Genomic DNA, 26,068 nt, shown 5'->3' with positions numbered 1-26,068 from the left:
CAGATGACCTTTGTAGTCCCTTCAACCTTATGATTCTGTTATTCTTAGTCTCCCACACTGTCACTCTCTGACACACCACTGCTCTGGGATGGGCTGTCAGACACAGAAACCACTGAATAAGAAAGCCTGCCTCCTCCATTAAGGAAAGTGCAATGAGCAGGTGGCTGGCTCATTGTGAACAGAGGAGTAATGTACAACTAGCAAACAGATATAGCAGTCCAAGTTCCTTCAATCTCCATTTTCTCTTTCACAGAAATGGGGAGCCCCTCTCAGGAAGAAACAAAGAGGCAGCAAGCAGATTAGTAAACTTGACTTTCATGTGAGTTACCATCTCTAGAAGAACACAGTAGGAAAGAAGAGAGCAGCATTCTGACATATGTCTGTTCAAACTGTGTAGTTTGGGTTTTAGGCTAAGGCAGCATCTTTGGAAGGCTCTGGTTGGATGGGCTTCCTGCTGGTATATTTGTTAACGATGCCTACTTTGGCCACCCTCTGATGAAGAACTGTGAACACCGCAGAGGTATGATTTCAAGTTTCTACTGCAGCCACTTCATTTACTTATTTGAGCAGGAAAGCCAACAGTAGACTACAAAGGACTTGCCTGTGAAACTATGTGAGAAAATAGGAAAAAAGCATACATCTCCAAATATATGTGGAATGCTAATCCACATGCATAACTTTGTAAGTCTGAGAAATTTGACCACAAGTCATCACACTAGAATATTATTTCTCCACCTTTTCACAGGTAACTTTTCAAAGAAAAAAATTGTTAATACACAATAAGTTTCAGAAAATTACAGGTTTCACCAAAACACAGGCTCTAAAATAAGACCCTTTATTTAGTAAGAGGTAGGCAAGAAACTAATCAGTTCCATTTCTATGTATGCAAAAATAATTATTCCATTGCTGCAATTAGAATAGGAATCTTCAGTTCCATTCCTATAAAATATTTCAGTGCAATATTTACTGGGTTAACACACTGTTGTTCCAGCTATACACACTTAAATTAATATTCAACCCCTCTTAAGATAAGCTAAGAAGTACTTAAGTGACTACCTGTATTTAACTGCATAGGGAATAAAACAAATTTATTTCTATCAAATTTACTAAAATAACATTTTTGAATTTATGGGAATAGCTCATGTGTGGAAAAAAGTTTACAATCTGATAATTTCATCCTTATACATTAGCAGTGTTACAAACACAACCAATGTTTATGCTAGCAAGTGTATTTTAAGCACTACAATAGGCACTACAATTTACACTGACATTTTAGTTGTATTACTTTAATACAAAAGCCCAAACAAGATGAAAATCCTGATTCAGCAGTTATTTGTACACATAAAAGCTCAAGTTCCCAAGGATTTCCTCATTCCCTACTCACCATAGCATCTGAGACAGCACTGTGTACAATTCCTATTGTGTACAGAAAACTATCTCAGGAGACTGCATTAAGTAGGAAGACTTTGTTTGTCTAGGAGCTTTGTGTGAACACTGAAGTTTTCATGGAGAAAGGAAAAGGCAATGACAGAATCCACGTTTTTAATAAGGAACCAATTTCCATCTTGGGCATCTTCAGTTATCAGTATTTCAAGTACCATGACTATGACAAAACTTTTCCTGAGATTCTAAATTCAATGAAACTCTTATCTGAAACAACTGTTTCAAATTTCAACTGTTGAAGGAGTAACTTGGGGTTTTATTAAAAAAAAATAGTGCCTGTAAATTTAGTTTTGTTTTATTAAAAAAAAACCTTTCCAAGCCCTTTGTTTTGAATAAAAATTATGTCATGAATCAAAAGCCTTATTTTCTCTTCACAATACTTCTAAGCCTTCTGCGCGCGGGGGGGGGGGGGGAGTCAGTAGACATCAATACAGAAAGCAAAAAAGAAAACACCTGATTGGAAATATTTTATTAAAGCTTAAAATAAAAGTAGGCAAGTGATACTTTTCTTGGAAAGTGCATGAAGGTAATATCTTTTAAAATGAAATGTTGCAGGTACTAGGAAATCAATTTATGTTGCAGTTTACTTAATATCAAAAAGAATTTAGATTACAGATCAGAGAGTAACATGCTGGGGACTTCTTAATAAAGTAGAAGATCTAGGTTTTGCTTATTTATTAGCTTAATCTTGAAAAAACATTGTTGATAATTGACTGCTATAAAGTGCCAACTTCCACAGTCAGTAATGGAAGATGAAAAACCTAACCAGAGGATGACCCTTAGCAAACAATATAATATAGATTAAGCTGTGTTTACATTTAGTCACTTGCTGGATTACAGCCACTAAGATTAATTTGACGTGGCTTTTTCTATTTTTTTTCTGGGGGTGAGCTGTCTCAAACTATTTCCACATCCATTTCCAAAGCATGTATTGGGTAATAGGTAGTCTGAAAGAAACTGAATGATACATTTTGAAGATATATATTTTGTTTTTTAAAAAATGTTACTCCTCTTCTTCATCCACAAAATAAATGTGAATGCCAAATGAGGGGATTTTTTTCCCCTTCAGAAAGGTGAGGGAGGGGGACATGCAGCCACACACTACAGATTTTTTAGCAGCTCTGTTTCTGGTGAACTGAAATATTATTTTAGCTGTCTTCCATGCTGGGGGAATAGTATAATTCATTTGTGGGGGCTGGTTCACTTATACAATACTTGCTTTTTCTTCTGGACAAATATAAACGCTCTCCTGCATAGGTGATAGGAACTCTAGGAGATGAAGAAGTGCTATCACTACTGCTGAAGTGAAATCTCAAGAGCGTTTTAATGAAAATTAAACTTTTATCATGCGACTTGATTCCATTTGGAATATTGTGCATTCTACTGGGAGCAGAGTCATGCTTCCTGTGGTAGGAGACAAAACTGTTAGCAGAAATTCCATTAACATTAACCTTGATCTTGGGTTGCCTCTGAGTTGGCAGAAACATCCTGCTCTCCTCCTGGCACACCAGAGGCTGCCTCCTCAACAGGTGATTCTTCTCCCTTTTCCGATTCTGTAGATTCTGCATGTTCTTCACTCTGGACTTGAGGTTCATCAGCAATTACTCCTGCAGTCTCTTCTGCAGCTGCATCTTTTGCCTCTTCCTTTATATCAGTAACTTCTTTTGTTTCAGTTTCATCACTTTCTAAGGCTTCATTTAATACAACAGAGAAATTATGAAGCATGGCATGCAGTGCAGTGAGAACAAATAAAGATGGCAGATGCAACTGGCCATAGCTATTTTAAGATGACTACTAGTCAGACCTATGTCAGACTCTTACAAAACTAATTTGTTACTAAATCACCATAATGGAATGAACATGTGGCTTGAAGCAAAACATTACTATGAAAGTACTTAACACAATAAGCAGAAACCATGCTGTATTACTGGATGTGATTTAAGGAAGCAAAATCCACAGAACATTCCTAAGCAGAGTTAACTCTTCAAAATCCACTAAACTCAATGGACTTAGAAGGATGTAGCAAGGTTTAGGATTGCACTGTTAGAAGATAACACATACAGATAATTAAAAAGAAGAGATGGAGATTGAAAACATTGAAAACACTCAGTTCATATTCCTATTGTAATTCTTTTATAAAATCAGTGTCAACAGGCATTGATGCCATGATCAGAAGCCTCTGTGTGGCACAGCATCACACTATACATTTGTATATTAAAATGGTTGTAGGTATTTGGGACTAACAAGCCACATTATCAGCTGGATCAAGAAAATATTCCTGCTTGTACAAGCACCATTTTACATCCTGAGCTCCTATGCATGCAAGGAAGTCTCCATTCACTCCACCAGAGGATAGAATCATGCACATGTAACATTCTCTTTCTTTGAAGTGAATGTGGTTACAATACATTAAAAGCTAACCAATTCAGGTTCAACAGACTCAAAAAATTCATCTTCAGCTAAATCAACTGTCCATCTTCAGGACAGAGACTCTGAAGCAGAATGGAATTCTTCTATCCAGCTAACCAAAAGCTAACCAATTGGTGAAATGTGATTGCATGTGTCATTTTGCAGGAAACAGTGAAGCCCACTGAAATGTATGTAATACTTCAGCCTCTAAATGAGAAAAAACATTTTCAGATAAGGATTTTAAATATTCTAGATAAGAAGACATGCAAATGAAAATTTAACAGAGCAGGCACTACACCATAGAGATGAAACAGTGCAGCACAAACTTTGTTAGTTGACATTCATTCAGAGAACCTACCCAGGTGACAAAGAAAGCAGGAAAGGAATTTGTGATTCATATGCAATACAAACAAACAATACACACAAAGAGACACTGTCAGATTATAGAATGACCCCTATCCTCAAAAATTGTTACTAACTCAACATTCTTAGCATGCAAACTAGGCTTCCAAATATAATAGTTTGTACAAGGAAGTTTCAAACATTAAGTTTTAAGGAAGTTTTAAATATCATCAGTTTTAAACAATGAAAAGAAGGGGCATTATTGTTGTTTTGGCTTATATAAATTAATAATCTTGTGCACCACTACAGCAATTTGTTCTTAACATTTGAGCAGATACAGCTGGCTGTTTTAAAAAAGTCCAGCCTGCATACTTGTAAATCTGAGGCCACAATGCCTGACTGTGTCACTCTCAAGAGAAGCTGTTCAGACAAAGAAGAGATTGACAAGCAAGATCAGTGTACAGTATGCTTTATTGGATAGTCAAATTATGAGTGCATTCATTCAAAACAGCCAGTGCCTTACGAATGCCACGTTATCTTCTGCAGGATGCTTTAAATAGTGCTATCTCTTAGGCTTGCAAATATAAAATTGTTGGGATAAAAATATCCCCCACACAGATGATTTTTCTCAAGTTTGGCTGCAAGGTACATAATGATGGACTGCCTTTTAAAAATGATTCCTTGTGTGTGGAAAGAGATTTTCCTTGTACTTTATTCTGAAAGTGTAAAAGCAGAGGAACAATTAGAAAGATTAAATGCAACCTTTCCAATGCAAGAATGATTAAGACAGAAAAAAAGGAAACCAGAAACAAGAGAATGTAAAGTGGAATGACATGAAATCACTCAGAAGATAATAAAAACTAATTATTCTGAAAATTATGTAATTAACATTTATGATAAACAATATATTCAAATTTTACTTGGTGTTTCCATTGACATTTAAGCTATTCCCCCCCTCTATCTGTCATGTTCATAGTGTAGAGATCAGGCTTCACCTGCATATTACAAAATCCTTATGTTTGTTGGGAAACAACGCAAAGTCTTTACATCACATGTGTGAAGGGAGTGTTGTGCCATAGGTGCATACCCCCTGCTGTTTTTGCACCTGTTCTTTTTGCAGCCCATGGAGCTGCTATTGACTCTGTTGTAAAAATCAAGTTACTTAAATGGCTGCATGTAAGTTTTGCAAGAGTTTAACATGGCTACATGTAAGTTTTGCTACAGAGCCAACAAGGACTCCATGGGGTGGTTTACAAAAACAGCAGTGGGGAGAGGCTAAAGCCACTTCTCGTGGTCTGCTTTAGTCACAAACAGAACAGAATCAGTGTGCATCTGGGAGGCACAAAACTCCCATTGTATGTGTGATGTAAAGTTCTCATGTTGTTCTCCATCAAACACAATGACTTTGTAATGCTGACATGCAGCCTTGGAGCATGGATTAGTACTGAAGAGTCTGGGGTTCAAATCACAACTTGCCATGAAACTTAGTGTATGACCTGGCCAGTTAATCTCTCTGTCTAGTCTACCTGATAGGGTTGTTGTGAAGATGAGCCAGTGGGCAGGAGATCCATGTAGCCCATTCTGAGCTCCTTAGATGAATGATGATGGGATTTTTAAAATTGCATAAACTAAATGTTATTTTAGATGGCTGCAAACCCAGGCTCCTTCACAAGAATACCTGTAGGATCAGTGTTCTTGAAAAAATGTTTGTTACATTCTTATAATAATAAAGTGCCATCACGTTGCAAACAACTGTCTCCTCATGGAGTTTACAAGTCAAGAGATGATCAGAGGTGGTTTGCCATTGCCTTTATCTCCATAGCAACACCTGGTTTTCCTTGATGGTCTCCCATCTAAGTACTAATGATGACTCAGCTTAGCTTCTAAGCACTGACGAGCTCAGGCTAGTATGAACTATTTAGGCTGCAACACTATATTACTGCTCTATAGTACTGTCAGGATGTATAGTTAAAACATCTTAGTCTTAAACCCAAAAAGTATATTAATAAAATATTGCAACTGAATCTAATAAATTTTCCAGATTTTAAAATAATCTGAAATATGGAATAGTTTAAGGAGTCAATGGAAATTCTTATTTTCTTTTTCTGAGTAAGTTTCACCTTTAAAGGATCTGAGCAACACAGATTAGGTAGAACAAGGTCATTTCTGGAAAATGGCCCAAGGAAAACCATAACCCAGTTCTCTTCTCAAAAAACACCACATGGGGAAAAGGACAGAAAGACAGGAGGAGAAAAAAATAGTAGGTAACATTGGAATTAATAATACACCATGCCCAGAAGTATTATTTCACAGAACTGTAAACAGAAGGGAAGAAAATATGAAACAGGGAAAATACAAAAAAGATATTTTGCATTTTATTGCTTTTAGGAAAGGAGACAAAAGAAATACTAACAACATAAAACATGAAGAGTAAGAGAGCTATATAGTAACTTAAAGTGACTGGGCTCAGCCCAAAAGTTAGCTTTTACTACATTCCATTGGAATCAACATGACTTGAAACTAAACTTGTTTATTTGTGAATTCCACTAAATCCAGTGGAGCTTAGTTCCAAGGAAGTAAACTAGCTAATCTGAAGACTGCAGGTGTACTCTGACTTCAATAGGAATCAAGTACAAATAACATCTGTAAGATTACAGTAATATTTTTGACAGTTACACCCTTCTAAGCCCTTTAACTTCAATGGATTTAGAAGGATGTAACTGTTTAGGATTGCACACACACACAAAACGAACCATCATGATAAATTACATGTTTTCAAGAAACAAGGTATAAGCCCTGAATCAATTTATTTCATTTTTACCCTGCCTTTCCAACTCAAGTACTTTCAAACAATTGCATAGGGCAGGGGTGGCCAATGGTAGCTCTCCAGATGTTTTTTGCCTACAACTCCCATCAGCCCCAGCCATTGGCCATGCTGGCTGGGGCTGATGGGAGTTGTAGGTAAAAACATCTGGAGAGCTACCGTCAGTCACCCCTGGCATAGGGCACAGTTCATTGTGACTGTGTTCAAGTGCTGTTGGGACTACAGCTGGAAACATTAGAGAGGAATGAAGATAGTGTAATTAAACTCAAATATTTAAAGCAGCAATTTAAAATCAAATAAAGCTTTACATTTCAGAAGATTAAACTACCAATTTTTAATTGAAAAACTTATCTCCAGCAGTTTAATGGAAGCAAAACTGTTACCCTATGAATCCGTTTTAGTGATACATCAATTTAAATGAGAATCTGCAGAAAACCATAATGTATCGTCATTCTTTCCCCCTTTAAAATAGTAGTGAATATAATCACAACACAGAAACATTGGCTATTCATCCAAGTTCATAAATTTAAACATTCTTAAGACTGATAATTTATTAAATGTATTAAGTTCAGCTTCACAACATATGAAGAAAAAGTGTCTCTGAATGGGTACAGAGATATCCTTCAATATGTTTAAGGCTGTGATAAAGCTACTATTTCTGTATATATTCAGATACACTTTTTCTTCATGTTGTGAAGCTGAACTCCATCAGTCATGATAGGAAGCTGGGTCACATATAGTTCAAACAGAGTACTACCTATATACCTTCTTTGTAACTTCCCAGTAGCTAGCATTTGTATAAATTTAAAATATTAAGACAACTTTATCTAGTGAAAGAGAGGCATTTGTGGGGGGCTTCTGAAAAATCAGTTCTGCTCTAAGCAGTAGTAAACAAGCCAATGAATATCGATGTGGAATGTACTCCCCCCAAATAGCTCCACAGAGCACAGTTTGTGTTTTCTGTCAGAGTCTTGGCAATGAAAATGCTGACTGAGTGGAACTATAATCTTCTTCTACAGAAAGCACAAACTGATTTTGGTTGCATTATGTATTTAGGCATGTTTAATAAATCATTCATCATACTGTTTTGTAATTTGTAAATCTATTATTATTGTCTTTAAGTCCAATGGATTTTTAAAAAATTAAGTGAGCTAATTGCTGCATTTACCATAGAATCAAAAGAAGATCTTGGGAAACAAGAAAAAATATATCCTGTCTAAATATCTTCATAGCTCATCTTCATAAGAACTACTGTCTTTTCCAAAACACTTAGCCAGAATTTCATTGTGTGTGGCCCTAGAGTTGTCAATCTCCAAGCAGGACCTGGAGATCTCCTGAAATTTCAACTGATCAGACTACAGAGATCCGTTCCTATGGAGGAAACAGCAGCAGGTGGATTCTGTGGCATCACATCCCTGCTAAGATCCCTCCCCATCACAAACCAGGCACCTCCCCTAAACTTCCAGGAATTTCTTAACCTATAGTTGGCATTGGCGACCCTGTGTAACCCTTTAAAAGTTTCATGAAAAATCCATTGGATAGGCAGTTGGATATTATTCCTCCCTTTTTTTGGATTAACTATTGCAATTTAAAATATTGACTTTCTATTTTTATATGGCTCTGAAGATTAACAGCACACACACAGAAATTAATAAATACTGAACTTACACGGAGGGGGCCAGGGCCTTGGTTTCCATTCTTCTGTATTTCTTTGTTGAATTTGTTCAATACGTTCATTGTACCTGGCATGATCTGAAAGGATCACTTTGTAAGCCTAAAAATAGATTATATAGCAACATTCACCTCCATGAACTCAGGCTGCGATCTAACAAGTCCCTCACATACAAATCCCTTACACCAAAGTATTGCTGTGGATGTACAATGATTTCATAAATAGTTCAATAAATAAAGTTTGCCTCTCCACTAAAAAGTGCTGAGGCAGTACATAATCAACCTATAGTAGCTTGAGTTGATTCTACAAAAAAAAAAAAGCCTTGTGCAAAACAATAGTGATCTCAGGGGGTGTGACTTAATATGCAAATGAGTTCCTGTTGGGCTTTTTCTGGGGAAAAAGAAAGAGCGAGAAAAGGCTGCTTTGCAAAGCTGCCTCATTTCCATGGAGAAAAACAAAAATGGTGATGACAGAAGAAGGAGAAGAGAAGGAAGCAGACCGTAGCGGGCTGAACAGAAGCCCCCTGGGGGCCAGATCAGGCCTGTGGGCCAGGCTGACACCCCTGATGTAGATCAAATATTTTAAAAAGACTATCAGAACAAAGTATGCTCATTGCCATCATCTCCATGTTTGAACCTATAAGAAGTTAAAAGAAAAACCTAACATTACAATAAAATATTCATAGAGAGTACTGTTGATATAACTTAAAGGCTCATGGAAAGTATAAAAATATGTGAAAAGTAAATCAGCAACTCACATAAAAAATACCTGCACCAGCAGCACCAACAACAAACAGCCCGTAAATCAAATTCTCCCCAGAAGATCCAGGAACACTTCCAGATGACATCTGGCGGAAAGGTACTAAAAAAACCAAACATCATTCTAAGAAATGAACTCAATACAGTCAAAATGCTGCAACTTGATACTCTCTCCAGGTATCAATCTGGCTTTTTCAGTCTGTTTCTTTATTTCGTTCAGTGGGTATTACAAACCTGATACTGCTTGTTGCATAACCTCCAAGTAAGATTCCCTGTTGAAGGGATCAAAGCAAATGCAATTATAACAAAGCACTTGGCTGCAGACTACAGCCTATTTTATGCATTTAAAGCTGTAGCTGGAAGCATGATTGGCAGTCACTGGGTTTCTAATAATAGGTGGTGCTTATACACCCTTCACATAGTTTCACAGTAGTATCTAGAAAATGTACATGTACAGGACAGGTCCATGCTCAAGTAGATGGCAGGGTGAACATGAGAACCCTGGCCCAAAGAACTTTCAGCTGTCATCAAGCAGAACCAGGCCTTTTTCAGCCCTGGCTTCGACTTGCTTTATGCAGGGCCGGCCCTAAGCCGTCTGACTCCCTAGGCAAGACTAACTTCTGGTGCCCCCCCCCCTCTGCATTGATAATGTAACTGAGTCATGTGGGGGGCAACCAATTCAGTGTCCCCAGAAGGCTGGCACCTTAAGCAATTGATAGTTTGCCTAGTGGCAGAGCCAACACTGTTTTATGCCTATTAACATCAGGGCCCTGTGGGACGTTATAATTCTGCAGGTCCTGTAGGCAAAGATGTTCTGCCAACATAGGGTTGAGGACAGTATAGGCCTTATTTAACTAGCATAAGGTTGGAAACTTTACTCATATAATACATAGTTGATATGCTAGGGGTGGTCAAACTGTGGCTCAGGGGCCACATGTGGCTCTTTCATTCATATTGTGTGGCTCTTGAAGCCCATACTGGCTGGCGTGGAGAATACATTTGTCTCTTGAAATCACTTTTGCAAGCCAAGCAAGCTGGCAGCTTGGGGAATACATTTAAAGTTGCTTTCTTTCTATCTCTCTCCCCCATCTCCTTCCTTCCCTCAAACATCTGATGTTCATATCTTGTGGCTCTCAAACATCTAACATTTATTCTATGTGGCCCTTATGTTAAGCAAATTTGGCCACCCTTGCGCTAGAATAACATGTCAATAATTCTTGTATGGGTAGATTGCAATCAGTATTGCCTTCTAAACTGCGGAGTTCTGTGAGCAAAAATTCTACTTTGTGAGCTACTGGCATTAAAGAGCTACTGCATAAATTATTGTGCTCTGGGGTCATCCTGAGTTAAAACAAAAATCTTTGCGCTGGAGGCTAAAAATCTGTGAGCTAGCTCACGCTAACTCAGCTTAGAGGGAACTCTGATTGCAATATGTGAATATGGGGTTTTTAAAAATAAACTACATTTGTTACCAACTTAAAATGTGTTCACTGTTCTAGCATCTTCACTGCCACAATAAAAACCATAAACATTGCCATGCATTGGGAATATTAATCCCAGAGGGAAATTCTAGTCCAGTGCAGAATATCACCTGTTAGGGAATCACAACCAATACAACAATCTAAAAGAGGAACATCTTTAAGGCATCTTTCATTTTAGAATTAAGAGACTCTTGGTCATGCATATTTAACGCATACATATTTAAGTCTATCATTTTCTTGCTGCTTTGAGGGCAGGATGGTTACATAAGCTTATCCTTGAGTAGATATATATTTTCATAGAATCACAGAATTGTAAGGGATCTCCAGGGTCATCTAGTCTAACCCCCCGCACAATACAGGTAATTCACAAATACCTCCCCCCCTCACCATTCCCAGTGACCCCTGCTCCACACCCAGAAGTTGACAAAAACCTCCAGGATTCCCTGCCAGACTGGCCTGGAGAAAAATTTCTGACTGACCTCAAAGTGGCAATCAGTATTTCCCTGGGTGTGTAAGAGGGGACTGCAAGAACTAAGAACTGATGCAACCCTTCTTGCCCTTCTTCTCATGATCTGCCTAATCTCAGAATCAGCATTGCTGTCAGATGGCTATCTACCTTGTTACTTTATGGCACAGAGTTGTTATTATTTGCATTACTTTGTAGCAAGCAGCCTAATGTTTTATCTAAGCTTAGACACAGCATGAAATCTAGACACTACAGAAGATTTTAATTGTAGTGTAGTAGAATGACTGAAATCACTGATCTAACATTCCAATTCACAGATTGTTTAAGTAAGTTTCATTATTTGTTTAATTTTATAGAAACTAACAAAACATATGTTTGCAATTTCAGAATGCCTTTGTACTACCCAGGAGCATAATTCAAAAACTCTGGCCTAGCAGCTCATATCACATGCCTTTTGTACTACAGAATGCATATCTGCTGAGGGAAGCAATTGGAAAATTAAGAATTTTTTTCATTTAACATTCTGTTATCCATGTAAAGACACTAAGCAATTAAAAACACATACAGTTGCCATCATTTACAGAGTTATATTCTGCTAAACCCATGCTTAGAATAGACTAACTCTGTTTACAACAACAGTGTTGAAGTTCCAAGAATTTTTCAGAATCAAGGATTGTTAGCTGGGGAGCGGGTTTCTCCATGAGATTATATATCTATACTATTTGGTTGGCAATCTAAATATAATAACAAAATGCTCTATTTACCTGAAAAGAAGACTAGGATTCCCCCTCACAAGTGCCATCAAATAAAAGAAAGGGGCATCTTAAATTCACAAAAAAAGTTATAGTGGTGTACGATAATTTTAGTAAATTGTAACTTTTAAAAAAGTGGGATTGTCTTACATCTTCCTTTCTATTTTCCTTTCAACAAAATGATAGCTCCACTCATGTCAGCAGGGGTTTCTGTGGTGCCTACCTGCAAATGGGCAAAATCAACAACTGCCCATACACATCCATTCTCCACTGTGGCTGAGTGGCTCCCACCTTGTGCAATGGCCTGCTGGAATAGGTCAGGAGAGCTCCCACTCTCCTGGCTTTCTGCAAACTATGCCAAACTGAACTGTTCAAGAGGGCTTTTCTGCCCATGTAATAAGGCTGCAGAGAACAAAATGGTTTCATAAGCTTACTGAGATAAATAACTAGAACCTGTGGCCTTCACTGCTATATAAAGGGAATTATAAATAGGATCCTATTATTTAATTTCTGTACTGCTTGATGTGTCATGTTAATACTTTAGCTATGCACCTGTTCTTCGGGTGGTTCCAGTTTTCTAATGTCCTATTGTATTAGCTATTGAATATCCCATTTTGTTGATTGTACTGATTCATTATTTTGTAATCCATGTGAGAAAGACAGACTATAAACAACACAAAATAAATAAATCAATAAATATGGGAATATTATTTTGTCACATATTTAATGTTTGACCTCAAGATTTAGAGATTAATTATTTTGCATAGTGTAACTTAGTCTTAGCATGTCAGGCTAAGATCTGGGAAACCCAGATTTGAATCCCTAGTCTGGCATGGAACCTTGGACCAATCACTATCTCTCAGCCTGACCTACCTCAGAAAAAAGGGGAGGAGACAATGATGCTGTGGGCTACTTTGGATCCCCACTGGAGAGATTCCTAGCACCAAAATTTAGAGATTAACTGCATCTATTGCCTGTAATCACCATGGCTAGCAACCATTAATAGACTCCAGGAACCTGTCTAATCCCTTTTCAAATTGCATCTATGCGAACAGCCATCACAACAACATCCACTGGCAGTAAACTAATAGGCAAGGCTACCCTCTACCCAAGTTATGTCACCAGAGATAAAGGCAGAGGCTGCCATAAATATGTCAAGGACAGAACCCAGCCTTTTAGGCTTCAGGCAGCCTCCTCCCCAACAAAAAAACCCACTCCATTGTTCCGAATGGAGAATGTGCTCGAATAAATGCAACCTGTCAGCACTGAATACAATCAGCAAGTTCTCTTCACTGAATCCAATGTTGGGTAGTTGCGGGTGTGCCAACTCAGCTCTATTTATGAGCCCAAACACTCACCCTTTATTTCCACATTCTTGTTTCTCTCACCCTTCAGAATAAATTTGTGTCAGCTGCTCAGCCTGCGTGTGCACGGTTCATCGGGCCCACACGAGGCTTGTCTGGGGTTGTTTGTTTTGTTTTTGCAATTATTGGCCCATATTTTCTTCTCCAGTGCACTGGGTCTCCAAACAACCCAGGAAGAAAATCTAAAGGGACCCGAAGCCCTGTAGGCTGTTTCGTTTTTTCCCGTCGAGGCGTATGGTTTAAGGGTTTAAGTCTTCATTTTCAGGGCCTTGTATATACTAGGAATAGATTGCGGACGGGGAGTGGGAGAATGCAAATGATCCCATACGAGCCCTACGTGGGCTGGGCTGTTTCATGCCATTGCTTAAGCTTTATGACCTTCATGTCTCCTCTCGCAGGCAGTGCACGGCGACCAAGGCAAACACCTCGGCACTGCCCCCCTCCTTGTTCGGCTCCAGGCTCTGCCCTTCCCTTGGCCGGCCACCCGTAACAGCTCGTCCTGCCACCGACCCCGACGGCTCACCTGGCGCAGCAGCACCCACGCCTAACCCCACCGCTGGGCGCGAAAATAAGTTCCCCCTCACTCACCGCGTCCACGAAGTTGGGGCGCAGTCCTGGCCAAGCGGGAGGTTAACGTCTGCCAAGCGACCCTACAAAGAGGCATTGTGGGGAGGAAGGGGTCTGAAATGACGCCACCGTGGGTTCAACCGCACCAGGGCTCGAGCCGCTACCAGCCAAGGAGAGAATGACAGCCAGTCCCAGGCGCTTCACGCAAGTAGGAGGACCAAGGCGGGGACTGAGCAAGGCTTGCCCAATCCAGGCTCTTCGCGGGCTCTGCCCGGCCTGCTTTCTGCTTATTTTAGATCGTTATCTGCCTCTGCCGTGGCCCGTTTTGCCCCACCTTCCCCCTCCCTGTGAAAAATCTGCTCGCCGTGTAGGTCGGCTGTTCCCCGAAGGGCAGAGACGTGACGCGGCGGAATTGGAGGCGTCCAGCCAAGGTGAAAGCGTGCAGCGGCTAGCGCTCGCCTGAAGAGGCGCATGACTCAAAATGCCGCCGAGGCCAGGGGTGGCGAGTTGCAACGCCGTGCTGAGATCCAGTTGCTGCAGTTCACGGAATTTACAGAGCAACCCAAAGTGTCTGGGCACGCTGCAAATACCAGAGCGCTACTGAAACCTACCACAGCGATCTGTTAGCTAGGTACATTGACACTACTGTATTTGATCCTCAACTTAGCTTTAAAACATGTTTTTTAAAGACCTCATTATACAATATGGAGGGGGATAGTGAATTATGCAATGTTTCCGGTTTTATCAGGGATTTCCCTCTAGCACAAACCAATGTAGTTGTTTCATGCACACAGCATTCTGTTCTAAAGAGGCACAGCTCTCTGTTTTGACTGACATTACATGCCTCTGCTCTGGCTAAAGTCCACAGAAATGTAGTTTATCCAGCCTGCCTCCAAATGCCCATTACAGCGTATCAGTGCTCCATAAGAAATAAAAATCAACTCCCATTGAACTGGAAAACATTCTTTGGGTTGAACTGGTCTTTACAAGCCTGCTCTATTCACAGTGTTGTTCATCTCAGGTAGCATTAGGCTCCAATCTTAAGCATGCTTACTCAAATTTTACTCTTAACTGAAATCAGTAGATCATTCCAGTAAACAGCCTTAGGGCCAAACTGGTATACTATGGAATTACAAATAAAATCATTTATGGTTGACCTCAGACACAAATCTTGTTAGTTTATACTGGCAAAAAAGCAGCTTTGTTCAGCAAGCACTGCTGACATAATGCAGCAAGGCACAGATTAAAACTAGGTTGGTAACTGTACATTGCAGTATAATGCAAGTTTGGCTTGTAATAGTACAACAGCTATTTCTCCCAAGCTGGAAAAAAAGAGTCACAAAATGTGCTATAATCAAATCACAAAAAGTCAGTTCTAGGATCAAGAGGCAATACATATTGCTAGTATAGATAGCCAATAAGAAAAATGAACACTCTAAAATCTCTTGAGGAAAATCCACAGAAGCATCTCACTTATGGTACTATATTATGCTAGCTGCTATAAAAAAGCACACTTATAGTTTACAAGAACTCAAAAGGGCCTTTGGGCTGACCAATGATTAAACATGGGAGTTCTAGCTGCTGCTTTTACTGATTAGGCTTGTCCCTATCATTCTTAAGAGGATAAAAACAGCAGCAATGTTTCCTCATAAGGACTCCATGCAACTTACAACGGAAGCATCCTTAACATCAAGTTTTATTTATTTGCATATGACCAATTAAGACTATAATTAACAAACAACTAATCAGAAATATGTGTAACCATTCTCCTAAACCAGGGTCCCCAACCTTCTTGAGCCTGTGGGCACACTGCATGCTGGGTGCAGCCACATAATGGCTGCCACAGAAGGTGGAGCCAGCCACAAAGTGGCTACCACAGCTTATCTTCAGACACACAGCCAAGATCCTTGTGCAATGGTGGCAACTGCTGCCAAAGGAATGTTTTCAAAAATCCGCACAGCCAATCAAATCACTAACGGACAGTCAGAAGCTTTATTTGGAAAAGCCCCACATGGCTCTACCCACTTTATAAACACATAGTGGGTGCCAGAAAAGGTGTCAGTGGGCTCTGTGATGTCCTTGGGAATCTCATTGAGGACTGCTCTCTTAAACAAATGGGCTTCATATACAAATTAGATACTATTTTATGCAGAGAAAGATCAAATTAGACAGAAGTCTCAAGAGTAACATGTTTTATTTGTAAGCTTCGGAAATGATCAAATAAAATGACTATTTCAGCCACTTTCCCTTTTTGTCACAGTTGTATATCAGGAAGATAATATGAATTAGAAGTAAATCCAATAACTAATGCGTATCTTAAATTAATAATCGCCTTGTGCAGTATGCATTAACTGCCGTAGATTCTTAGGAGCACACCTTCAACCTAGAAAAGATTTTTTAAAAGATGAAACCATACTGTAATAACAGCAATCACAATGAAACAACAGCTAACAATACAGACTCTTCTAAATCATATCCACTCCTTCCCCAAAAGTCAAGCAAAAAGATAAGACTCTGATGCAGGGAGTGCTTGCCTACAGTCTTGAGACATCTCTTGACAATGAAAATTGACAGAGCATTAACTATTTATTTTGTATTTGGCATATCAGTGAGATATAGAACACTACAAATAGTTAATATTTTGTATGTTCAAATTCTGATAAAGTAAATCATTAATACTCCATTTAAAAGTAAACCAATTGTGAAACAAGGAGCAATATTTACTATAAATAATCCTGGTTTTGGCAGGAGGCATACTGTATGGGAACTGTAACATGTGAATATTAAATCAGTTTTAGCAGTCTAGAGATCTGCAGTATCTGCAAGCACTGCCACAAATCAATGTTTGCAACCACCAAAGCTGGGATGACAACTATCATAGCTGTCTTGCCTCCTTCTCTTATAGTATTTATTTAGATATTTATACCCCATTTTTCTCTCAATAGGAACCCAAGGCAACTTACAACATTTTCTGTTCTGAAATTTTATCCTCCTGACAACCCTGTGATGCTGGTTAGGCTGAGAATGTAATTGGCCTAAGGTCTTCCCATGAGCTTCCAGGCAAGGCAGGATTTGAATTTTGGTCTCTCAGATCCTGAATTTTGGTCTCTCAGAGGTGTCAAACTCATTTGTTATGAGGGCCAGATCTGACAGAAATGTCACTTTGTTGTGCTAGGTCACGTGTAACATAAAATGGAATTCCAGCTACCAAACTTTATAAAAGGACACAGGCAAACCCAATTAATAGCATTTTTTACTCAAAATACAAACATGATTTAAACATTAACACTTACCATATTTCCTTTATTTCCCTGATGCCCACCCTCCCACTTCCACTGCCCATTACTTATTAGCACTGGGATGGTATACAAGGACTGAATGCACAGCCTCGTCATTGGCAATAAAAGTAATGACCAGTTGCTTGCAGAATGGATAAAAGCCAGTTCCAATCCACAAGCCATATGTCTAAAACCAGTACTCTAAGCAGGGGTGGAATTCTAGCAGGAGCTCATTTGAATATTAGGCCACACACCCCTGATGTAGCCAATCCTCCAAGAGCTTACAGTAGGCCCTGGAATAAGAGCCCTTTACACTCTTGGGAAGATTGGCTACATCAGGGGTGTGTGGCCTAATATGCAAAGGAGCTCCTGCTAGAATTCCACCCCTGACTCTAAGCACTATGCAATGTCATCTAGCAACATAGCAGCTGATAGCAGAAGACAAGACGATCCATCTCAGTAGGAATTTTATTTTACCTCTCTTCTTATCAGCTGTAACCATGGGGAACGACAGCCTTCTTCAGCCATTACATTCACACCAACCACACATATCAGAAATGTGCTGTCGCCACAATGCACCTCATAAACATGTGATCACCATGTGTGAACTAGGCACCACGTGAATTTTCTATCCTTGTACTGCCTTCCCTACACATGAACCAGTTTGCATGTAGGGCTGCAATATCTGCACAGACCTAAAAACTTTGGGTAATGTAGGGAATACCCATGTATGCTGTGGCAGTGAGGAAGGCTGAGATGAGGAGATGAGGAACAGAAGAATATGGAGCAGATGACTCTGATATTGAGGAGGCTCCTGTTAACCTGAAGCAATTTTCACAGATCACACACTACTTGATTAGAAACAGTAATGTAACAAGCAGATTAAGACAATATGGTGTTTTTTGTGCATTTTAAAAAATGTAAATAGAAATTTATACTATTAGACTGGATAGCCAGACCATACACAAAATAGCCTGAAGTGAAAACCACAATTTCCATGGGTTTCCACAGTTAAAGGCAACACATAAAATTTAATATTTTACTAAAACGACGAGTTCTAGGATTTTAGAGGCCCTAGGTCAGAATGCCCCGGCCACCTTCCCTACATGACAGGGATGCAGGAAGACAATGCCAAACCCGCCTCCCCCCCAAACCGGGTAATAAGATGGCACCTGTGTCCCTTGCCCATACATAGGGAGGTGGAAAGACAGTGCCCACCCTCCTTGTCTCCTGGCGGCAGAATACAGAAGCACCTGCCCTTCTCACTTGCTCCATCATGGAAGGAAGCCACCACCCACCATCTTGCCTTCCCCATCACAGTCAGGTGAGGCACAGCTAAGTTGAGGAAGATGGCTGGACCTGATGGAGAGAGAGAAAGAGGAAGCATCTCCCTGCTGGCCACCCACAGGGGCCAGGGTACTTCCCAGGGTAGACCCCAATACTGGGGTAGGCAGGGATAGGCTGAAAGGGCTGGTTGACATTCCTTCTGCACTGGCCCCTTAGGTAACCGCCTAGGCTGCTCCTGTTCACTAATGAAAGTAATGGATCCTGTGACGGAACCAGTCCGATTCTGCCTTCAGACCTGGTCCCGTCAACTCCCTTTTGAGTTGCCAACCCCTGGAGGGAGCTTATCCTCTTCCCACCACTAGGGCACGCTGCCACCACCTGTTCAATTCAGGGGGTTCTGACCGAGAGGAGCAGGACTCCCAATCCCCCTTGCCAGTTCTGAGGCCTGGCCTCAAGGTCCTCTGCCCACCCAGCACCTGGTTATGACAGAGACAAAAGTCCTTCTTTGGAAGTCCCCTGGAGGACTGGCACCCTTGCCAACTGTATGCATTCCCCCATTCCTGGACTCCCCTCTTGCAGTAGCATGGTCTAAGGCGGTTGGGGAACCTATGTGGTACAGAGGGACTACCTTTTTAAACAGACAAAATTTTTATTTAAAATTTATAACTATATACAGGCATTTTTAAATACAGGGTGAACAGAAGTAATAAATGAAAGTAGGGATAAACGCTCCTTTCCCTAATATATAACTGGCCCTGACCATACCATCCAGAACCAACTCACCAGTCACCAAGACTCAAATCAAACTCAACTGACTGTCAGCTTCCCCTGACAACTTTTAACTGCCTGTTTCCCTCCAAAAACCTCTACTATAAAACCCAGTTCCCGCCCAGCAACTGGCTTTCCTGCTTGCAGCATTCTGGGAGACCAGCCTGACAGACTTCCTGTCACTCTAGGAGGCCTCCTCAGAATTGCTGTTCCCAGACAGGAGGGGAGGGGGAAGGAGGAAGAGACTAGGCCCAAAGCCTGTCTAGAGTTTGAGAGACTCCTCCAACCACTCCCAGACAAACATAGGCCCAAAATGGTGTTTTTCCACAGATCCTAAGAAAAGGCAAATCACAAGAGTATTATGTTTATACTCACCATCTTAAGACAACTACGAACACTCTCTCTCTGCTTTTCTCCTTTCATATTCTCTAATATCATCATTATGTTGTTTTAAGAGCTGAAATTTAACACATGTAGTTTTAAAGCATGAGTCATACCTGGTCAACATTTAAAGACAGGACAGTCAACATTTAAAAGTTAATCTCTATTTATTCACTAGAATATTGTAGCTTGAGGGTGTGATGAATTGTATTTTAAAAAAGCTTCAGAGTGCTGTAAAAACAGAGTAAAGGTATGTGAAGGGTTAACTCTTCACAGAGCCAGAGAACCTTGAGTGACAGGCTGTTCAGAGCAATCTGGTTGGTCAACATCGGCTGAGCAGACACAGTCTTGAGAGAGTTGGATGCTGAGAAGAGTGAGTCAAATTTGTACCTTGACTGGAGAAAGTCAGAATTCTGCCTTGACAGAGAGTTCAATTTCAGTCTTAGCTGAGAGCAGTTTAACATAGACAGGAAAACAGGGGAAAGTGGCTAGGAGGTTTGGGAAGTGTACAGAGACTTCCAATCACGCCAAGGGAAAGGGAAAGATCTAGGGAGAGAAGATTCTCTACCCAGTTGAACAGGGAAAATAGCTCTGAAGAGTACAGAGATCCATGTCTGGTGTGAATAAAAACTGCTCAGAGAGAAATGAAGAGTCAGTCAAAAACTGGTATTTCAAGAGAAGGGGTTTAGGGACTGAAAAAGGTGTACCAACAATCTGGGAAACCAAAGCAGAGGAATACTAAGAAAGCATGTGTGGTAGAAGGTTTGGGAAAATCCAAGAACAAAAGCATCTCAATATAAAGTTTAAAGAAATGGTAAAAAAGCTTATTAAACTCTCATTAGCCTGTACATAAGAACTAAAGTCTGTGCAAATTCTCAGTATTTTCAGCCCCTGATTTCACCTGATCTTTTCTCTTTAATGTTAAATAAACCTGTTACTTTTGAATTCTAAAAAGTGTCACAAATGCCATTTTCTGTCATTTAAGTTAAAGGGAGACCCTAACCCTTCCCTCAGGTCCTGGGCTGAGAAAAAGTTTAAAATAGTAGATGAAGCTGCCACGTTATTAGATGAGATAGAAGGGGACTTGAGAAGATTTCTTTTCCCACCCACCCCATCAAGAAAAATAAAGTTTAGGGCACCTCAGAGAAAAATGAGCCATCTAAAACCAACCCTGCAAGGCAGAGTACTCCTGAGCCAAATAGAAAGGAAGGGATAATATGTTTTAATTGCCAGGAAGAGGCATACATGAAAGCTCAATGTCCAAAGCTGGATAAAGGAAAACAACAAACTTCAGCCAAGACTTTCAAAATAGTTAAAAGGACAAAAGCAAACAGACCCTGTGCCATCAAGCCCTGTACCAAAAGAAGCCCAAACAGAGAGACCAGGTTGGCTTACAAGTTTGGAAGATGCAGGAAGATTTAAACAGATAATATTTGGAGTCTGTAGACATAAATAATGAACTCATAGGCTGGATAAATAAATGGGCAAAAGTCACCTTAGTAAAGCCTTAGTAAATGAAGAATGATATTTACCAGGAAGAACATACAGAATTAAGGGAATCAGTGGCCCGGAGCTTGAGGTAAGCTTGGCAGAACTCCCATAAAATATAACAACTTCCAGGGCAAAACGATCATGGGAGTGTGGGGAGCACTGGGCATTCCAGTTTTATTAGGGAATGACACTGGACTCACAAGCTAATGTAGTGACCAGGAATAGATCCCAGAGTAGGGCTGCCTGATCCAACTCAAGAAATATCTAGGGACTTTTGGTGTGGAGCCAGGAGACTTTGGGAGTGAAGCCGGCAGCAAGGGTGTGACAAGCACGACTGAATTCTGAAGGGAGTTCTAGCAATCACATTTAAAGGGACAGCACACCTATTAAATGTCTTCCCTCCATTTGGAATAATGACGGATAGGGGCACCTTCTTTGGGGGCTCATAGAATTGGATCCCCCTGGTTTTGAAAATTGGAGGAGAAGCACTGGATACTATGCTGAAAATTTTGTACCTCTACCTCAAAAAACAGCTCCCCCAGAGCCTCAAACAGATCAATTCTCCATTACACCCTATTGGTCCCCCTAGAGTATAACAGAGTGCCCAGCAGTCATTTCCCTTCCTTCACCCCTTTCTGATGTGGGGGGAGGGTCTCCAAATCACAGGATTCCCTGTTCCCAACTGGAGATTGGTAACCCTATAGCAGAGTCAGGCTTCAGGGCAGCAGATTAGGCCTGAACCAGAAGTGGTTGCTATGGAAACCAATTATAGCAACTCTGCAGTGATATTACAAGCAGAGCCCAGTGAGAGGAATTTGAACAGTTTGTTGCAAAATATACATACTGCACAATTTCTCACCGAACAAAACCAAGATTAAACTTTTCAGGAAGCAACCACTGAACATCCCTGGCAGTTTAAGATCCTAGACCAGAGACCATTTAGAGTGCCTATGAGGCAAAAATGTGCTATTATCTGGGAGAAGCACAAACAGCTTGTGATACCCAGAAAATACAGATTGCAGCTTTTACAGCTGGTTCTTGAGATACCTACATCTGGACATCTAGGGATCAGCAAGACCAGAGATAGGCTGCAAGCAAGATTCTATTGGCCCAGTATGGGAAAAGCCATCCGGGCATTTTGCAAGTCTTGCCAGGCATATCAGCTAGTGAGCAAGGCACATGACAAAACAAAGAGACTCTTACAACTGCTTGTGACAGGGGCATTCTCCAAAATCAGAGTGGGCATTATGGGCCCAATCTCCTGAGCAACTAGGCAGAGGAATAAATATATCTTGAACATTGTGAACAATGCTACAAAGTTTCCAGAAGCTATACTTTTAAAGGACATCAAACTGAAAACCATAGCTGAAGCTTTGCTGGCAGTGTTCACCAGGCTAGGTTTTCTGCAAGACATGGTCACTGATTTGGGAATCACCTTCATGTCCCAGTTAATGAAGGAACTGTTGCAGGCTTGTGGGATCAAGCACCTCACCACTGCTGCTTAGCACCCACAAGTCGATAGTCTAAATGAGAGGTTCAATAGCACCTTGAACCACCTGCTGAAAACCTATGCAGTATTTTTATTTATTTTTTATTTTATTTTTTATTCGATTTATATCCCGCCCTACCCCACCGAGGCGGGCTCAGTAAACTATCCTAACAACTGGGATCAGCAGCTGCAACACCTACTGTTTGGATATCATGAAGTGCCACAAAGTGCTTTAACCAAGAGACTGAATTCAAGTGAACATTTCCAAATGCCCCTTTCTTCCAAAGCTGCTGTTAAGCTTCATTACAGCTATCCAACCAGTGAAGGTTCTTGCCAGTTACCATCTTTCCTTAACTGGCTAAGGCAAATTATCTTTAGATAGCTAATGTCAGTCCAATGGAATCAAAGCAATACATTTGGCAGTGGCAGGGCTTTCCTAATGTCTTTGCAGCTGGACCTATACAATCATTATTTAAAATCATTATCAATGTCTTTTGGCTTCTGGTTTCAAATGCTGCAGCAAAAACAAGAAAATTAACTTCAGAATCTCATAACATGTTTCTAGTCTCATAAATACATATGTGCAAGCTGCATTATAGAAATGGGGCTGTGAGTGCTCAGAGATTCAGGATTGGAGAAACCACTGACCTAAGAATACTATATCACATTTCCTTAATTGAGGAAAGTAACTAAATAAGCAATAGTCATTTCTGAAACACTGTTAATAAATAAATTATTTAAATTATTCTTACCAGAACCCATATAGCTATTGTGGAACCAACAGTTACACCAACTTTCAGCCAGTCAGGATTTCTTGAATCATCCTTCCTTGCTGTGAATGCAGAACGAGACAATGCTAGAATAAAGGAGCACACAAATGTGTTAAAGTGAGGAAATGGTTTGCTTGAATCTCAGGATTACTATCCTTGGAATTGATTAGGAATCACTAGTGAAAAGTGAGTTCTCATGAAATACTGGGAATCATTAAAAGGCAAGGGGGAAAACCTGCAGAAATTTAACATAGCAAGTTAATATGATAATTCTGAATAGCCATAGCAATTGCTATATGAATTGGTACTTTGTAAAAGCATTGCTCACCATAGGAAAAACTCTCTTGTGTTAAGAATCAACTGAATTAATTGTATGTACTAAGACTTTTTAAAGGGGATTTTATTTTTTTAACAGTTTTTGAGAGGGGAGGGACAGAGGAAACAGAAAGGAGTGCCTCATTTAGTGGGAAGCAAGACAACAAATGCCATATTTGCCGTATTCAAAAATAGTATGTTCCACCCACTCTCTAATCCAGCCAGTTTATCCTGACTTTTATTATACTTGCCTGTTGAGATAATCTGTTATGAGCCACAGTAACAATAAAGGCTGTTTTGAAAACCAATCTGATATTAAGGTGTTAATTACATTCAGTATCAAGGCTTTAAAAAAAGGAGAGAGAAACATTTTATTCATTTAAAATATTTATAATACTTAGGGTCATTTTGCATTTATAGTATGTAAACACAGACAGTTTGTTTAGGGAACAGATAACTTCAGTTTTCCTAGAACCTAAAATGAAAGATAAATGGAAGTATGACTCTTGCCATCAAGGGTCAAAGGAACACAGTATCGACTGGGTGGGATGGTCTCAAAAGAAAACAGGAGGCAAGATCCAGGCATGGGGAAAGAAGAAGAGAAAGCTGTATAGTTGTCTTTTTCCGCCCTATCATTAGAAATCCCTCTTTTTAAAAAATAGAAGCAGCAGCAAATCAATCAAAATGGGAAAAGCCTATGTTCTGCTATTAATCCATGACTGTTTCCAAAATTTTGTTCAAGGTCCAGATCACAAAAGGGTATTAATATGAGAAAAAAAGCATATCAGTATATGTAACAGCACAAATCAGCAGTGGAATTCTAGCAGGAGCTTCTTTGTATATTAGGCCACACACCCCTGATGTAGCCAATCCTCCAAGAGCTTGCAAGGCTCTTTTTTGTAAGCTCTTGAAAGATTGGGCCACATCCCCTGATGTAGCCAATCTGCAAAGGAGCTCCTGCTAGAATTCCCCTCCTGGACTAATACATTCAGCAAGAAGCATCAATGATCTCTTTTCCCAGAGAATGTTAAGCAGTGTGCCAGACCAGGAAATTGGGGCGGGGGGGGGGGGGGAGAGCTATATACATAAGCTATACGACTGGTCTGCCATAGTCAATACTGTTCCAACTAGCAACAAATTTCACAGTTGGAGATCTTGAACATCACCCAATTCTTTTAACTGAAGATGCCAGGAATACTTTGTTCCTGCATCCCAACTATCAGGATGAAAATTCATGGAAGTTTTACATGTGCTTTGCCTTTCTCCCAAAGTAGCATGCAAAGGCTCTCAAGCAGTCTCCTATCCCAGAAGTAACCATAGCCACTCTGAACGGTTTAATCTCCGCGCACCATATCCTGTATCTTCAGACCATACTCCTGGCTGGAAAACCTGCAGGCGAAAACCACTATCCATGAAGGCCCTTTCAACTGCTATCACAACATTCTGCGCTCAGTCAAGAGCAAAGCTTCCTCGCCAATATCCCGCCTACAGCCTGCTGCACCACAACCATCGGCTCCGTAATCACAGCGGGATCAACAAAAGAAACGGGCCGCTGCTGTGGCAGAAAATGAAGACCGAATCTGAAGGTCACGTGCAAGAGAGCCGTATAAAAACCTCACACGCAACGCTAGAAAGAGAAGAAAGGTTGCACGGGGTGGTAACCCTTTTCTTTTCTAGTCAGGTTAAGGTATGAAGGCGGCACAGCTCACTTACTGGGGGTTGGGGTCCCCGAAAGCCGGAGAAACCTCTGCAAAGCTTGCAAGGGCGCCGCCATGTCGGTTTCCTCTCTCCGTATAGGAAATTTCCATGGCGCGACCAATCAAATAGCTTTAGGGGCGGGAACGGAAGAGAGACGAGTAATACCTATCAGCAATCCGGCAGCAGGCACTACTAAATTATTAGTCCCGAAAGTTTACAGCCTTAAAATCAGTTTGAAATCCGTAAAGTGTTTTTTTTTTACTGTTTTTGTAGATGCTTACAGTATACAGCGTTGAAATTGATTTTAAGCTCCTCCTCCCTGAAATTGTGGTACTAGAATGTTCACAAATCTGCACAGTATAGGACTACCAGATGTCTTTTTACAGCACCTTTTTTTTCAGGCTGTTTTTAAAAACTGATGAAACGTCCTTTTTGGATTGGAAGGTTAGGAAACTTTCTAGTAAGCAATTATCACAGTTTAAATAGTAGGGGTATTTAAAATTAGATTTGTCA

At 40.3% G+C, this 26,068-nt stretch overlaps 2 protein-coding genes across 4 annotated transcripts; both read right to left on the bottom strand.

Moving 5' to 3' along the window:
* Nucleotides 1-814: 814 nt before the first annotated feature.
* LOC132577188 (protein MGARP-like) lies at nt 815-14,483 on the bottom strand. Of its 2 annotated transcripts, none has more exons than XM_060246763.1 (4): nt 14,100-14,483; nt 9,448-9,551; nt 8,687-8,792; nt 815-3,134 (listed from the first exon to the last, which is right to left on the bottom strand). In XM_060246763.1, the coding sequence occupies exons 1-4, from the start codon at nt 14,173-14,175 to the stop codon at nt 2,890-2,892; spliced, it is 531 nt and encodes a 176-aa protein (XP_060102746.1). In that variant the 5' UTR covers nt 14,176-14,483; the 3' UTR covers nt 815-2,889. The 2 variants fall into 2 exon arrangements, with proteins under 2 accessions (XP_060102746.1, XP_060102747.1); XM_060246764.1 differs by having other exon boundaries at nt 14,035-14,146.
* A 1,772-nt stretch (nt 14,484-16,255) lies between these two features.
* On the bottom strand, nt 16,256-25,672 carry LOC132577187 (NADH dehydrogenase [ubiquinone] 1 subunit C1, mitochondrial-like). Of its 2 annotated transcripts, none has more exons than XM_060246762.1 (4): nt 25,571-25,672; nt 23,525-23,628; nt 19,783-19,868; nt 16,256-16,461 (listed from the first exon to the last, which is right to left on the bottom strand). In XM_060246762.1, the coding sequence occupies exons 1-3, from the start codon at nt 25,629-25,631 to the stop codon at nt 19,800-19,802; spliced, it is 234 nt and encodes a 77-aa protein (XP_060102745.1). In that variant the 5' UTR covers nt 25,632-25,672; the 3' UTR covers nt 16,256-16,461; nt 19,783-19,799. The 2 variants fall into 2 exon arrangements, with proteins under 2 accessions (XP_060102745.1, XP_060102743.1); XM_060246760.1 differs by having other exon boundaries at nt 19,787-19,868.
* Nucleotides 25,673-26,068: the final 396 nt, after the last annotated feature.

Source organism: Heteronotia binoei, chromosome 9, assembly GCF_032191835.1.
Source record: "Heteronotia binoei isolate CCM8104 ecotype False Entrance Well chromosome 9, APGP_CSIRO_Hbin_v1, whole genome shotgun sequence".
In the NCBI taxonomy this organism is placed as follows: domain Eukaryota; kingdom Metazoa; phylum Chordata; class Lepidosauria; order Squamata; family Gekkonidae; genus Heteronotia; species Heteronotia binoei.
The sequence above is the reverse complement of the archived record's forward strand: the minus strand, read 5'-3'. Positions and strand labels throughout refer to the sequence as shown.

What these genes read in the sequence shown, in the direction of transcription:
- LOC132577187 (XM_060246762.1), bottom strand. Translation starts at nt 25,631, where the DNA reads ATGGCGGCGCCCTTGCAAGCTTTGCAGAGGTTTCTCCGGCTTTCGGGG. An exon ending in TTCGGGGACCCCAACCCCCA is followed by an intron (nt 23,629 to 25,570) that starts GTAAGTGAGCTG and finishes CCTTTATTCTAG; the next exon opens with CATTGTCTCGTTCTGCATTC. An exon ending in CAATAGCTATATGGGTTCTG is followed by an intron (nt 19,869 to 23,524) that starts GTAAGAATAATT and finishes GTTAAATTTCAG; the next exon opens with CTCTTAAAACAACATAATGA.
- LOC132577188 (XM_060246763.1), bottom strand. Translation starts at nt 14,175, where the DNA reads ATGCCTCTTTGTAGGGTCGCTTGGCAGACGTTAACCTCCCGCTTGGCC. An exon ending in GCCCCAACTTCGTGGACGCG is followed by an intron (nt 9,552 to 14,099) that starts GTGAGTGAGGGG and finishes TGGTTTTTTTAG; the next exon opens with TACCTTTCCGCCAGATGTCA. An exon ending in CTGGTGCAGGTATTTTTTAT is followed by an intron (nt 8,793 to 9,447) that starts GTGAGTTGCTGA and finishes ATCTATTTTTAG; the next exon opens with GCTTACAAAGTGATCCTTTC.